The sequence below is a fragment of the Ochlerotatus camptorhynchus genome, unplaced genomic scaffold, assembly GCF_037179485.1.
Source record: "Ochlerotatus camptorhynchus isolate MF236.1 unplaced genomic scaffold, CSIRO-AGI_Acam_v1.1 ptg000493l, whole genome shotgun sequence".
In the NCBI taxonomy this organism is placed as follows: Eukaryota; Metazoa; Arthropoda; class Insecta; order Diptera; family Culicidae; genus Ochlerotatus; species Ochlerotatus camptorhynchus.
Genome location: NW_027040978.1, coordinates 1,043,535 through 1,060,311, shown reverse-complemented (window position 1 = coordinate 1,060,311; position 16,777 = coordinate 1,043,535). Strand labels below are relative to the sequence as shown.

Here is a 16,777-nt window from a genome sequence, read left to right as displayed (position 1 = left end):
TTTTTCTTCTCCGCGGTCCTTCTCTGCTTCGCGGGTACAAGCGACTAGATCAACGCACACTGACTGCGCTTCCCCACCGATGTTGTTGTTGTTGTTTTGGGTGTCCCAAAACCTTTCAACGGTCCCCGGAGGGATGTTACCACTCAATTATCAAATTTACGCGAACAAAGGAGGAAAAATGACACCGAACAGGCCGGAATGATCACCAAGCCAGCAGGCAGAAAGCGCGTGGCGGCGCTCAGCAAGCAGATCAGATCGAGCGAGTTGACCGCCGCGCCGCATCACGATGACAACAACGACAACGACACCCATACGACGCGAGTGAGTGAAACGGAAAAGAACGAATCGCGAAGAGGACGACAAAGAATCGAATCCCCGGCTGTGAATATTTGACTAAGGTTGACAAATTTGACAAATATTTTAACAATAACAATTTTTGGTTAAATTAATAACGTTAAATGTTTGCAAGCCACGGCGGGGTGAAAGAGTGAAAGGAACGGGGAGAAAGTTTCCGAAAGCTGTAACGGGAGTGGGGCGAAAGAGATGGTCTCGAATGCGGCTTTGTCAATGGAGTACGAATACGGGGAAGAGTGAAAGGGAAAGAGCAATCGGCTACTTTGTTTCAGTTGGATGTTTGATTTGGAAGGAGTTGAAGTAAGAGAGGAAATGGTTTTGATTCTGGCTGCTGGAGAGAGAATGGCAGAATGAAAGGGACTCGGAGTGAGCAGTGCGAGCGAGACGAGCATATTTACGGTTTTGCAGTTTACGTTGCGATATCCAATCATGCAAGTAAACTGGCAAGGCGGGGCGTGGCCTACCTTTCCATCCATCGGTTTGGCTTGCTGCGATGATGATGTGAGCGCTCGCTCTCCTGCTCTGCCGTACCGTCCAGTCAGTACGCTACCAACGTTCGTTCGCTCAATAGGATACGGGGATTCCTGTAGTGAGGTCAAATCTTGATAGAATTTTAGAGTTTAGTCCCGCTGCGTGTGTCGTATTGTAAACACCATACTGCTGTGGCTCCACACAGCGCACTCCGGAGTGAGTTGTTTCAAGAGTTTTCACGGAAGACTACCGTCGCTACGAGGCCGTGTAGATGTCCTGCAGGATTCTGCAGGAAGCGCGTTAGTGGCGATCACAGCGTGAAGGAGGAGATTTATCGGATTCCGTTTCGTGCAGAATTAGTGTCGCGTGCGGTCGCGCGCCCGGTCGTGATAATGAGATTTGGGTTTTCAAGGTGAAATGTAACAGTGACAGCGTCTCAAGTGATAGAAGAAGACATAAGGGGGTTTTATATGTTAATGAAGAGTATAGTACTTACCAAGTGACGACAAGTGAAAAGATTACGTTGACGTACAACAGTGAAGCAGGATTGACAAGCTAGTGAAGCAGTGTGAAGAAGAAGTGTTTCATTTCCCGGCTACCGAGATGATGATGAATGCATTTATGGACTCCAGTTCGACGGCTCATCACTCTCATTTGGCAACGTTCGGGATTAAAATGTCTCCAGATCATCTGGAGCAGAGTGACGTCGAATCCACCAGCACCGGTAGTATGTTGCCACCTTCCACGGGCAGTTCCAATGCGCAAAGCGACATGTTGTCATCGCAGTCCTTCTATCAATCATCGGCCAACGCCAGCAGTGCGTACAACTCGCATCATTTATCACCGCCTTCGCATATGAGCCACATGGCTCCTTATCACTCGAGGGATTTCCTCGCGTTGAAGCGTGATAATGATTATTTTAGTTCCTCGGCCAGTGCCTCTGGCGATCCGACCTCGTTGTTCCATCATCCTGCCGTTCATGACAACTTGAATCACCATTCGGCCACATCGTTGAGCAATCATCACTTTCATCAGCACCCAATGCGAATGGGCCTGTCGGCGGATTACGCTCATCCGTACCACCAGAGTAACTACCCTTCGGTCCATCATCAGCACTTGGCTAATCTTCCGGTTAATCCGGGAACTTCGGGAGCATTCTTCCGGTACATGCGACATCCGCCTTCGATCAAACAGGAGATGCAATGCCTCTGGGTCGAACCGGAACTTCCTCCCCATCATCTAGGATTAGGCCTGACCGCTCTCAGTGCGGCGGCCGTAGTGGCTGCGTCCGACGGCAGTCGTAAAACGTGCAACAAGGTGTTCCATTCGATGCAGGAGATCGTTACGCATCTGACGGTGGATCACGTTGGTGGACCGGAGTGCACGACCCATGCCTGCTTCTGGCTTGGATGCACCCGCAATGGACGTCCCTTTAAGGCCAAATACAAACTGGTCAATCACATCCGGGTACACACCGGAGAGAAGCCGTTTCCCTGCCCATTTCCTGCCTGCGGCAAAGTATTTGCCCGATCGGAGAATCTCAAGATCCACAAGCGTACTCACACCGGTAAGTGCATCTTTTCTTTCTATTTTTTTTTTCTTTCAATTACCTACTTTCGTCAAGAGCAATGTGCTGCCATAAAGTGCAAAACACTCCTTTATGACACCGAACGACAGAACAATGACTGCCAGGAGGAATCCTTCTGAGAAGGCAGGCAGCAGGCCTTGAACGAACACAATGAGCGACCTTCCCGACGGCAGCAGGCTATGACTTTTCGACGCAGCAACGCCCCGCGAAGTTGTTTTGCCTCTGCATGTTTGCTTGGATTCTTCACAATCACACCACACCTTTCAAGAGGTGCGTGGTAATTATTAAATTATTCATGCCTTGTTGCTATAATTACCCTGCTTGCTCTGCGCTGCCGAGGGCCAATTTCGTGGTGAACGAGAACGAAATTTAATTAACGTGTAAGCATCAATTTTCCTCCAAGCTCGGTTTTCGGTTATCGATCCCCGCCGGAGTGCTGGCGTGGAGATTGATCTTAATTAATTTCTGATTGCCTGGCTCGTTTTTCAAAGGTGATTCTCGCGTCGAAGATTGATTGATAAACAAACCTGGAAAGGTGAACGAAGGGAGAAATCCCGGATTCCGTGAGTCGTTTCGATGCGGATTAATCCGTAGTTGCGTTGGCAGGTCTCGCTTCTGCTCCGCAGAGCGCCAGAAATGAAATGTTTGTTGGACTAATGCACTGTGGAAAAAGTGATTATTCGGTTAATTGAAAACTAGAATGAGGCGTAAAGCACGGCTATGACCTACCGGTGGCGTGTTGAGTAAATATTTACGTTCAGTTTAACCTCACTTGCTCTTGCTCGCTGGTGTTTCCGTGCGATGGTGGCGGAGCAATAACAAAGCACTCACCATTAATCAAAGCAGGCTGCGTATTAAAGCTCAGCGACAGGTTGCTGCGAGCAGTCAGTGAAGAGTTTAAAGCCACAAAGCAGGCATTGTTTTCTGGTAACAACCGGGTAGTATCGATTTTTCCGTTTACGACCCCCTCTTTTCGGACACACGGGACAAAAGGGCCAGGCCGCTCCGGGAGGACACATAAACCAGCCACAATACAACACAAACCTCAATAAAGCAATTGCAACTCCTCCCACAGTTGTATGGCTGTGTGTTTATCCACAGCCAGTAGCAACCCCACGTTTTGTGTCCTCTGTCAATGACACACGCTATCCCTAGACATTACGTACGGTCGGTGGCTGCATAAATACAGGGAACAGATACAGAGCAACTCGACCAAACAATTAAATTGAAATCATATAACACAGTTATTTCACTGCTCTTGGTTTTGCTGGTGTGTCTCTATAGTTCGTTCGTTGAATCCTAACCTGTCGTTCGTTTTGCGAGACTTTGGGTTGAAATTAAAACGTCAGATGTCTGTTAGCAGACCCACATTCCAACCTCGATTGCGCATAGCAACCGTGCGGGGGGTAGTGAGTGGAACGAAACGTCAACCGTCAGTACGCAGCCAGTTGCAGCGGTGAAAGCGGAAAGTAAATCAACGTCGTCCAGATAAACTATGAAACTGCAATAATCTCTCACAAAAAAAAGACTTCAACATGCTTCGCAGACGACGACAACGAGACCAAGCGTTCAAACAAGCGGAACATTTAATGGAAACTTAGCCCCACCGCACTTACAAAAAAAAAAACAAAAATTCAAGCACTCATAGTTTTTCCACTCTCGTCTCGTACCATGGTTGCCCATGTTGTCATCAGCGGTGTAGCCAAGTGTAAACAATGCACTGCAAGAGGGCAAACCAAACGAACGTGCAGCCCTTTTTGTGGTTTCCCGCACCCCAACTACATACATACGGTGCTTTCGAGTTTATGGAAAAATGGGCGAAAACTTTTTCGTACGCCATCAAGGGATCCCAGAGAACAACCTCCACAATGTGGAGTTCGGGGGTTAACACTTTTTATCGAATTAGTTTCAGACGCCGACGACGGGGGGTATCACCTTGCAAAATTGTGACGTTCGATGACAAAGTTGTCAAAAATTTTCCCACGTTCATCAAGAAGCATCAGCAAGCTGCGCGCGAAAAGCACGGGGAGGGCAGTGGATCAAATATCGCCACTTTAAAATGTCTTAATTTAGCCCTCTGCGGATGCTTCGGGGGTTCGACCGAGCTCTCCTCGCCGGAGTAATCTAATTTAGTTGCTAACGTATAATTTGAGAAGTTATTTTCACACAGCAAGATCCGCAACGCGGCCGAACGGACGAGCGACGTTTCGCAACAACTCTTTGCTCTTCTCCTTTGTTTCAACTCGCATGTTTCTTGGGTTGAAAAACTCCCATGCCCTAGGGCTGTTTGCACAGAGCTCCATCGAGCAGTGGCAGCAGCAGCAGCGGCGGTCAGTTTCTTGGACCCCGAACGAGTTTTCTCGCAGAGTAACCTGGGCGAGTTGCTATAACTACATAATAATAACCAACTCTTATGTATAATTTAACCGCCTACTTACCACGCCCCCTTTCGAAATTGATTCCCGGCCCGCGCTGATCGTGTTTAGTGTGAAACATCTTTTGAGGCTCCCCATATTTTGTTGTTGTTTCCAGGCGCATAAACGCGTTCGCATGTGAGTGCTTATGACATACAGGCGGAAAACGAGATTTATCGATCCACCTGTGCAGCAGCAGCAGTCTCGTGAAATCGGGGAAAATTATTCTGCGATAATGTGTGTATTTGACAAGATATTAATTCGCTTTTGACGGGACAGCCGTCGGTTGGTTGGGGTTCGGTTTCGATTTGCCGCCAGGGACGAATTGTTGGCCCAGTTCTGTGGTTTGATGCGTTTTTAACTCTTGGCGAAATGGACCAAGGATGGATCTAATAGTACCAACAATCAATACGAAACTAACGATTTTAAATTGGCTCACTACTTGACTAGCCTATTGGTCCCAAGCAAACGATTAACGTACCCTATTCTAGTTGAAATTCTATTACTACACTATGTTTGTTTTGATTCGCTATGAAAGTTTGACAGATAACATCAGGGGTGTGTGGATTCATGCAGAACATGCAGGGGTGAGTGAAATAGCTTGGGACTGCTTGGGACCGTTGTTCTGGTACTGAGTGAGCCAAAAATAATAATGATTTTCTTCGGGACCCAGTGGTCTTAGAGTTACCTCTATGATAGTACGTTAAGACTATTGCTGATATCACGTGATATAGGCTGTCTTGAAATGAGCAGTTGTACGTCAATTTTTCACCGGAAATCATATCAAGATAGCCTATTGGCAAATCAAATAGGAGTGAGTGGAGAATAGAAGAACTATGAAAGTGATGATGATTTCAAAATTTTCCACGGATTGGCGAATAAATTATTTAATAAAATCTGGTTGCTCGCTGCAATGGACATATTATATTTAAAAACATATATTTTTTTTCAGACTTTTAGTTAGATTACAGCTTTTCTATCAACTTGGCAGCAACCAAATGTAAATAAATGCTTCTTTTCAAAATAACAGCATTTTAAGATTGCACTAATATACAATCATCGTAGTTATGAGTCACCCACAATTATGGATCACTTCAATTTGATTAACACGCAGAATTGACTGACCCATAATAGTGACTAGTAGGCCCATAATACTGGGGTACTTTCATAGCTCTTCTATTCTCCATGGGAGACAGCTTTGATTAATATTATTTGAATCACCCCTCTCTGACATTTGACGGTTACAATTATGGCAAAACCGACGTTGGCCATGGTTGAAAACAATTTTTTGCACTTTGACAGCTCAAGCAAAACAGATCTGATTTCCATTTTGGTTGAGTCGAATTCGCGCATAATTTAATTTTAATTGTTATTCAGAAGTGTTTTAATTTCTCAGCTACAGAAAAAATCCTGTAAAGTGTTGCCCAGCAAAACATGATCATCAAAAAGTGAGCTCTCATCATTTTCCCTGAAGTTCGAACGGCACGTGATAATATTCGAAGGGGACTGTGGATTGAAGCTGTACACACTAATCAAGGTCTCGTACGGTAAATTTTGAACTACAAAGCCGTGGTAAAATTTTAAAAAGCAGTGAAATATCCAATAATTAATCAATTCAATCCGAACTTGTACAAACTTTGTTCAGTTTACTTCATTTATTTATAAAAAAACACAGTGGTGACGCAGGACTACGTGGTCTTATATAATAAATGTTATTTGTTAACTGCAGCAGTAGCTTGATGGCTCACAGCTACTCACGAAGAGCTACTGATTCCGATCAATAGCGGTGCGGCTTCTTCCTCCTTCTATGGATGCTCATGTGGGCTGCAGCTCGCTGCTTGCAGGCAGCCTTTCGGTGTGTACTAGAGAACAATGTTCAACGCCACGCGCGCCGAAAGCACTGCTGCTGCTAATGCCGACGACTGGACACACGGTGATTGGAACTGAATTCGATCAGCGGTTCAGGGCAGCCTTGCTGGCGAACACCACCACTCACCATACGGTGATTGAATAAACACCGATTTGTGGGACCGGATGGAATTCAACTTTGAAATCTGTTTTAGGGAAATCGCTTTTCGCAGACATTCGGGGATAATTTTAATTATCATAGCAACAGTTGCACATTCGTGCAATTTTCAATGGTGACATTTTGAAAAATTATAAATTCTTTAATTTAACAGATGCGTAGAAGTATTTTTGATCGATCGGTGATAAAGTTATTGAAATTGGTCCAGGGGCAGCTGAGTTATTAACGTCCAAAATCTTTCATAATTTTGTTACATGTTCCATTTTCAGTTTTTACAAAGTGTACCCCCATATAGAAATCACAGACGTAGTCTTACGTCAAAAAAATTGCCAATTTTATTGATTTCTCACGTAATTTCAAAATTTTACCGGCGTTCTGCTGTCCAAAACTCTGTTAAATTCTACCAACTTCGGTGATGTGAATTAAGTGTGAAAGCAAGAGACATTTCCAATAGTGTAATATGGACTGGTTGTTCAGAATTGAATCCGCACGGGAATTCACACAGTCTATAATCGAACGGATCTCGGTAACCGTTAGAACCGGCACGTTCTGATTTCGCAGCAACGCATCAACTCCGTGACGCTAAATGATGCTTCCGGAAGCGATCTGGGGTGCTGTGGTGTAACGTGCGGTGGTGGTGCACCTCCTCCACCCTGAACCGAGAGCAGTCCGAGTGTTCGCTTCTGGCGGTCAATCACCTCGACCAGCTTCGTGCTGAGCGTCCGCAGCTGACCATGAATCGCCAGTAGTGCTTCCCAAATCTGTAATTTTCGAATCATTTCTTCAAATCGTCCTTCTGCAACGCGGGATTTTCCTGTTGGTGTTCTTCGTTTTGCAGTTTGAGCTTCTTATGGCAGTTCTGATCCTGATCCTGTTGGACTTCCTCCTCGGTCTGTTCGGGGGCGTGCAGCGACGTGGTAGGAATGTTGATTTTTCACCTGGCACTTTGTCAATACAATTCTCGATGAACATTTCAAATGGTCCTATCTGCTTTGATCGATTCGCTTCATCAACTTTCTCTTATGATAATAACTGCTATGCAAACAGATTTCGCGCTAACTTTACCACATAGTTTGATGAAGGAGGTTCTAATCTAGCGTCCAAAACGTAATCCAAATACAGGGAAAGATTTTGAAACTGAGTGATTAATGAGAGAGAAAGTCATGGCGTTCTACACTCAAATAATTTATCACATATCTAATGGATGAAAACCATGTGAATTTCACATAGCTTTCATGTGATCACATAGCTTTCATGTGATCACATAGCTAAAAATCCCACATGAGGCCGATGAAATTCATATGAAAAATCATATAAAATTAACGTGATCGCATAAATGTTATGTGAAATTCAGATGAATTCCATTAATTTTGTGTGTGGATGAAAATCATTAGCGTTTCCAATGGAAGCTACATGAAAACTATTTTCGGTGTACAACTGTGTCATGAAAATGCACTCGAAAAAATCCACACGTTCCATTCATGTGTTTTCAAATATAAATTTTGCCATTTGCCAGTCACCATGATACCATGTGAATTACATTCGCATTTCATGGCATCAATGTCCAAAAATCACATGTCCTAGCTGTCGGTGAAATTAAAACAAACTACACCATAGTTTCATGTGTTTACTTATTGAAATTTATGGGACCTCTGTATATGATCTGTTCTAATGTTTTCTACGATCGTATTAAAAGTGTATGGCACATGGATCTTGGCATCGAAAGCTCTCAATTAATAACTGTAGAAGTGCATTTAGAACACTAAGTTGAGAGCACGCAAAAAGCTATTATGCACTAAGCAAGAAGCTTGAAATACGAATAAGAAGAAGAAAGAAGAAGGCACATGGATCTCATCAGTAGCAGGAAGAGTGTCAAATGAAGTATTAAACAGAGTAACAATCAATGCCAATGTATGTTGCTGCTACAGTACACTTACGAGAGATTTCAGGTACCCCACAATATTAATTTACGCTTTAATTTACTGACAATAATTACTTTTCCCAGCAGCAAGACAGTGGTAGTTGGTCAGTTCTATCTGACAGAAAAAAATATTTTAGGCTTCATTAGACATCATCTTTTAAACAGAAAACTGATTAGCAAAAACTGAGAAACTGTACATCTCCATAACTGTCTTTTACAGAATTCTAGGGTTCCTGGATCCTGGTGTAGTGACGCAATTGGAGACAGCTGCAGTGTTTTTATATCTATTGTGAATTAATAATGAAAACCATTATCATTAAATGAAATGAAATATTGCTGGGATGAGTTTTGATTCATTATCAAATGTAAGATACACGAACCAGATATGTTCGATAATATACATGTGAATGAGGGAAATTTGATGATTAAGTGTCAAACTTTCGATAACAAAATGTAAGACACATGAAATCCAACTGTATCACAATTGAACTTATAGTGTTCGAGAATAATATCTATTATATGATACATGAAATGCATGTGTTTCACAATTTGCGCAAATTGAAGTGTGGAACACATGAAAGTAACGTGTGGAATTTTTAAAGTGTGGTATGCGTCTAATCAGTGTTGCCAGTGTTTTTTTTTATATATTTTATAATCTGTATCTGGGTGACAAAAATCTGTTCAAAAATCTTTATAATTTCTACAGAGTTTAGAATATTGAACAAAGTCTAAAGATTTTAGAGATTTATATATTTACTACAAACCTGGAAAAAAATATAAGTTCCAATAGTGAGAGGCAAATATGCTTCCGGCTGAAAATGTCCTTAATAAATTTCCCTAGAATTTTGTTTTGTGTGAGGTAATGAAAATCATTATCTGGTCATTATTATTTTTCCACTCCGTAATTCTTCATAAATTTTAACATAGAGCGTTTACTACATTATTCTTTGTTTTCTAATATGAAGCTATTCAAATTTCAAAATATCTAGTGTGACTCGAAGACACAAACTGTAATCAATCAGTTTGGGAGTTTGCTTAAATAGCTTGTTTATCCATTTGAAAAAAAAATATTATCTAACCATCACGTGTCGGTCTCCATTTGACATGGTTAATTAAACAATAAGAATCGGAAGCTAATATTGCTCCCAACGAGAAATATGAACATCTGAACATGAAAAGTCCATTCAAAATAATTGAAGATCATATGTACAATAATGTTTTATTTAGTGAAAAATTCGATTTGGGTTTGATGCTCAAAAAGTGAATTCAATCTGCTCAAAAAGTAGAAATTATTATTTATCGGAATTAATTAAATAATGTAAAATATATTCTACCTATTTGAAAACTCTGAAAAATCTGCGTGTTTTTTAAAAATCTGTAATCTGTTTACACAGATATCTGTATCAAAATATTGAAATCAATCTGCATGATTACAGATAAATCTCTATATGTGGCATCACTGCGTCTAATGTCAAAGATGTGGATAGTCTGAATGTAGGGGTAAGAGGGGCATACCCGAGCAAAGCTGAAGATCAAATTGAAATCAAAATTTGCTGTTATGATGTAACTTATTTTGAATACTCCAGTTGATCTCATTTTGGTTGACTTAACGGTTAACACAGCAAAAATGAGAGCAAAATTTTACACTGTTGAAGCAAACGGAAAACTAATCCTGCTTTCAATGAAATCAATTTGATTACTGATTTTGCATTCATAATGTTTAACTGAATACGGGCCTAGAGTAAATGGTTACCATTCATGTTTCTCAAGCTGAAAGACTTAGGCTCCAATCTCACCGCGGCAAATCACGAATGACCTAAAATGTGTTAAACAAATCAGATAAACGATAATCATTAGTTCAACGACAGACGAATTTCAATTAAATTTTAAACAAGACGTAAACAGCAGAACTTCAAGTTAAGTTGCTTTCATTTAAAACGTCTTGACTGCATAATGAAAGCAGAATATGATATCAGACTTATGTCGCAACATTTGAAATCAAAATGAGTTTTCATTATGATAGGAACTGCACACTTTAATATCGATTTGCTTTCATTTTGTTAACCGACTTTGCTCGGGTAGTGAACAGGTGGGGCATATTGAGCATCCCGCAGTCCAGTCCCAAACCCAAGGGATAAGTCACTCAGCACATTGTTCCGAAATTATATTCGGCACAGCTTGGGCACGTCCATCGGCACACCTTCGGCACAATCTCGTAAAAAATAAAATAAGAACACTGCTGGACAACTGATTGAAGTTGTTCACAACATTACGTGCTGTTTGACTGCATATTCAGGAACATCCTCTCATTGAATATACCAGAGGAACTCATTTTCACTAGTTTTCAATTCTAGATGCTCAAAAAAACTCACACTAGCGAATCAATTATCAAAAAAAATCTTCTTTCATTTCTCGCATCTACTTGCATCGCACATAATCTTTTTGCAGGAAATCTTCAGAATCCTCATCAATCTTCTTTATATCTACTCAGCGTGCGTGCAGCTAGCCACAGCAAAACACAATCTTTTCTGCATCGTAGATAGAGTCGCCCCCCTCGCTCAGACCAGCAGTTCACTTATAGATCTAAATATGAAATTTAGGTTCTAGAGTGGGCAGTTAATCAGTCCTATGTAGTACCCTTAATTCAAATAATGCTGCAAATCACACAAAACAAACTAAAGAAGTCTATTCATCATTCTCTATAGTAGGTCTCCAACAATGCTCCCCACCGGTTCCAACTCTTTCCGGCCGCTGATAGACCAATGCATTTCACATCACGAAAAGCTAGGTCTGCTTAGAGGGCATTATAAAACACTAAAACACAGGACTTTTACTACCCTATGAACACAAAATACCAAAATTTCGCACATTCGCCAATACCCACGTCATCCTCAATGCGATTTATCCTTGCGATTTCAAACCAAAACATTCAAGGTGTCAGAAATACCGGGTTGCCGGGATGGGTATTTTACAAACAATCGCAGCTTGCTCTATGACCATCACAATCGGCACACCTGTGGCACACTGGCGGCACACTGACAAAAAAGATGACCCAAGATTGGTGTGCGGAGTGACCTACCCCTTGCCCAAGCCTCTAATTGTTTGAAACAAATTAATTGGCAGTAGGTTCAATATCACAATTGAAATTATTTATGACCGATTAATTGGTTTCGAACCATAAGAAATCCAAGACCAATGCACAGGAAGCAGGAAGCAGCATCAGCCCAGTGTAGATGAATTGCGTTTGTTTTCAAAATCTTCGCTATCCCGTACGAGCGAAATGAACAAATGAGTTCATTATCAACGGATACGGGCTTGATTATCGAACCCAAAATTTTCAAAATCAGAAGCGACCCTCAAAAGCAAAATCATCAAATTCATTTTGGGCAAAACGATTATTTTGAATATTGTCGACCCCAGAGCTTAAAAACTCATAATATCTAGTTCTAAATTCTGCAAGAGGCAATAATTTTCCATCGATCTGTGTATAGAAACCAATACGATTTGTGTAAAATGAAAATAATCATTTTGCATTTGATCCTCAAAATCATCCCCACCAAGATGAAGACGAATATGAATAATGACAACAGCACAGGCGAAAGTGAACATCCAGCCACGAATGAAGAAAAACAAACGTTGACTTCGATACTCAAAGGTTGCTTTGATCAAAAGAATGTTGTTATGCCAAAATTAAAATTCATGCAGAAATTGGTCTAACTGTTAAGGTTGTCTTCCTTTTCAGCTAAGTTGAGTGTAGAAGAAATGGTTTTTATCAGTTCACTATGCCCCATCTGTTCATTATGCCCCTCCTTTCCCTACTATAAACTAATTCTAGATAGAGCTGGAATTAGGGCGTAACAGCTTTTGTAAACAATGACTTCTCTCGATGATTTCTAGAAAGCCAAGGCTCGCCCACTCAAATCAACTTCACCATCGGGTAGCGGAAGACTTCCCCTTCCCGTTGGTTATGTTGGTTGGCGTGTGCGTGCCTTGAGTTTCGAGAAATCATCGAGAGAAGTCATTGTTTACAAAAGCTGTTACGCCCTAATTCCAGCTCTATCAAGAATTATTGCAAATCCTCCCATAACTTATGCATGATTTAATATCGATTAATACCCGCTTTCGCAGAGGAAAATTGCTACGATTCCATAACTGCAACCCTGACCGCACTTTTCACACCTCAACAGTATCCTTTATTTTTTTTTGTTCCTGACACTCTTCCTCCGTTAGTAAAGCGTTTAATCGCGTTTTCACGCCTATTTGCCACAGCTCAAAACCCACACGCACAGAAAGCACACGCGACTTTGTCACGAGCCTGTTTCAATAAAACACATTTAAATTTACCATCAAAATGCCGAAATGAGAGACAACCAACTTGTATCAAATTTCAACCACGGGTGACGCCACCTTCTCCCTTATCGATCCGGCTGTCATGTCCGAGTGCCACCATCTTTCTTGTTTTCCCCGAAAACCCCTTTTGTTTTATCTTAATCGGGTGTCATGTCAACCAATTAGACTTCTTGTTACCCTCAGCTCGGGTTTTTTTTTGTCGGTGTGTGTTTTTGAGTGACCGGGGCCTCCCGGCTTCCTGCGAGTGTCAAATGATTTTAAAACAACCACTTAAGATAAGGTTTTGACTTTTTCCTCCATTCTCTACACTGCCTCCTCTGTCTGTCCTTCTCCATCGCATCATCCTCTACCGGGTCCGAAGAGGTTCACTTTTTTTTTTTGGTTAGGATCACATGTCAGAGCTCACTTTGATCCGTAATCCGGGTGGAAAAATTCACTGAACTGCAAGTGACGCCTCAATGCGACGGCAAGATGCGTCTCGCCGATAACTTCCACTCGGCTGAATGGGAAAATATTTTCCGTTTTCAGATAAAAACATATAAATTATTTTCTTCATTAAAACTCTATCATCGCCATTATAGCGAGAATAATAGAGACACAAAAAAATCGTTCAACCCCGTGCCTCCCTCGGTTATTTTCCCCCTCATTTCCGTTATCGATTGCCAACGGAGTCGCACAAAGAAAAACATCGGAAAATGGCCACCACCCTTCCCATCGATCCAATCGAAAGAGAGTAAAAAAAAAAGTTTTCTTAGGGACGGAAAAACTTTCCCCGGCAAAAATTGGGGGAATGAGACCCGACAGAAACACTCCGGATTCCGGATGAAAAATGACCGACCACCCATACATACATCCACCCACAAACCGGAATCAGTTGTAGAATGTTCTGCAAACTGCCCAACTCGAAGGCGCTTTTCATTATCGTTTTTTTTTTCTTTCTCGCAAACTCGAGTAGCCATTGTCCTCAATTTGACCGCGTCCCGAATCGAACCGTACCGAACTCGAGGTGATTGCGATTACTCATCATCGTCATCATCATCATAATAGCAAAAGAATGAGGAGCGAATTGTCTTCGAGAATCGATTCAAGGCCTACTGCTGACGACTGTTGTTGCCTTTCTCCGGTGTGCGGCGGTTGCTTGGTGACCTCCTTTTTTTTCCTTTTTCACAAGCATTCTCGCATAGTAGGCTCTGAACTGGCTGACGACAACAATGGGCAGCCAGGGAAGAGAGCACCACATTGTTTGGCGAGGTGCTGCTGCTGCTGCTGCGGGCTCTTGCCTTTGAGTCCTTGTTGTTCGGTAAGGATCTAGATAGAGCAGACCCTTGGCAGACACGGGGCCACAGGATCACAGGATCGGTTTATACAATAAAGTTTTCACGGATCGATGACAGTGGGTTTTTGTGTGCAATTGTTCTCGCAGATTTTTTTTTTATTTTTTTTTTGCTGCTTGTCTCGTTTTGCTGATGATCGGGATATCTCGGTCACGTTACGGGCCTTTTGGTTACGGGGGTTTGTGAAATTTGTGCTTCGTGCAGTGAGCAGGAGACGCGAGCGCAATGGGTATTGTGTTTCGCATGGTTGGGATGAAGTGGCTGCGTGCTGATCAGGCGAGAAGTCCTCTGCGCTTCCACGGGAAATCACTGGGATGTTGGATGTGGGGCAAAGGTTTGCAGCAGGGATCGTTTTGGTGAACTAATGCTGATAATGGCGTACCTTAAACACTAATGGATATGAAGTATAAATAGATAAAGAGAAAAGATCATACCGAAGGAATCAACTGCCTCGTAGTGTTTTCATAAACTGTGCCTAGTACTGTGCCCAGTAGAGTGATGCAAATTTTGAAATTTTCGCTCCACAATACTTAAACGATTCCAAATCGGATCCTGACTAACCTCTCAAAATTTGAACCCATTTGGTGAGAAACTGAGATGGAACAAACCATTTGAAGTTTGTATGGGAATTACTATGGTAAAACCAAGATTTTTGTTCATGTCTATCTAATAATTCACCATATCGGTCAGCTTCAAAAACTTTCAACTTTACTTGTAGGAAATTTTCCCTGCTACAACTTTGCTCAAGACCACTTTTTGATTAAATGCAAGGATCGAAAGTTATTAATGGTTCAATGCACTAATGTCTTATGATCATGCTCAATCAACTGCTCAGCAGGCAACATTGGTGTTTCTGGGGCGTTGAATAGGACACAAAAATTATGGCTACTATGTCACACTGCAAAATACAGTGTTGCCTACAGAGCAGCTGCTTGATCATGTCATAAGTTTACCAATCTCTTAAATAATTAATAACTATTTCCTGTCTCGTTTTACATAGAAACGATCTTCAAAGTTGTAGCTAAGAAAATAATAAATAGGAATAGCTATCGAGCTGTTTTGCAGCTCAATATGGAAAAAGACTAGAAGGCAATGAACAAAAAGTTGAGATTTCCCATAGTAATTTACATGTAAACTTCAAATGGTTTGTGCGAAGTCTGTTTCTAACCAAATGAGTTGTAACTTTTGGAGGCTAATCACGACCCGATTTGAAACCATTTTAGCACTGTGGAGCGAAAAAGTCAAATTTTGCATCAGTCTAGTGCCCAGTGTTACACCGAACGTGCCGCATCAAGCTGTCGGTCTCAGTACCCCATGAGTTTGGCAACCCTGCAGTTATGACTTTTGAGATTGTTTGTTTACAACTTCAAGCTCTCATGGGTGGTTCATTGAAAAACGGAAACGAATGTTATTTTTCCTGAATTTGAACCCTAATTTCAAAAGATGGTTGGGTTATAATCGATCATGTTGATAATGCTGATGATGATGGTGTTGCTGTTATTGAAATATATTTCTGAACAAGAAACCATTAAATTAGAAGCTGTGTTTAAAATTTATCTTCTATAAATAATGTTTGCAAATAGACTAGGGCGTTGCTTGACAAAAGTAAATCTTTTTTCGACGACTCTATAAGCGAAGACATCAAATCAAGAAGACTGGCAACTTTGCCAGAATCCAAGCAACAGATACAGTAGCGCTTCGCTCGAGCGAAGGTCGAAGTAACGCATAGAGAAATGAGTAAACACACACACACCTTTCTTCTGAGGTTGTAATATTTGCCATCAAATTCGTTCGAAGCATTTACTTTTGCACGGTAGATGACGTGACTGTGCCGGCCTTATAGCGGTCGTATGAGAAAATGGAAGAGTTGCCAGTCTTCTTGATATGTAGTCTTCGCTATAAGTGAAATGTAAGCGCAAATGTTTGCTTGTCGATGAATATCTTTCGATAACATTAGTTCTCCAGTTGAAGCAATGGTGTAAAAGTTACCCAAAACTATGATGCCCCTAGGGTTTTTGTCTTCAGGGCATAGTAAAGGAACAGATGTGAGTGGACAAGATTTTTATCGACCTGTAGATTATAATTATTACAGTCTATGATATTAATATATCCTTTAAACTTCATTTGCAACGGGCCGGAGTTGATATCGGTCTTGCCGGAAACATCAAACCAACCAACTGCAGCTTACCGCCGCAATGTTCTGTCTTCTCTGCTGAATCAGCTGCTACAACGCCCTCGGACCGACCGATCCTGGTTCTCACAGATTCACACAGCGTCAAACAAGCCCTGGAATCCAAGGCTTTGACTCATCCCTGGGTA

At 41.7% G+C, this 16,777-nt stretch overlaps 1 protein-coding gene across 1 annotated transcript in view; it reads left to right on the top strand.

Moving 5' to 3' along the window:
• Positions 1 to 914: 914 nt before the first annotated feature.
• The window catches only part of opa (odd paired), a 100,209-nt gene continuing 84,346 nt past the window's right edge, over positions 915 to 16,777 (top strand). Inside the window, exon 1 of the mRNA XM_065235522.1 lies at positions 915 to 2,392. Coding sequence (XP_065091594.1) covers positions 1,429 to 2,392 — 964 coding nt within the window. The 5' untranslated portion in view covers positions 915 to 1,428. The remainder of the gene's footprint in view (positions 2,393 to 16,777) is intronic.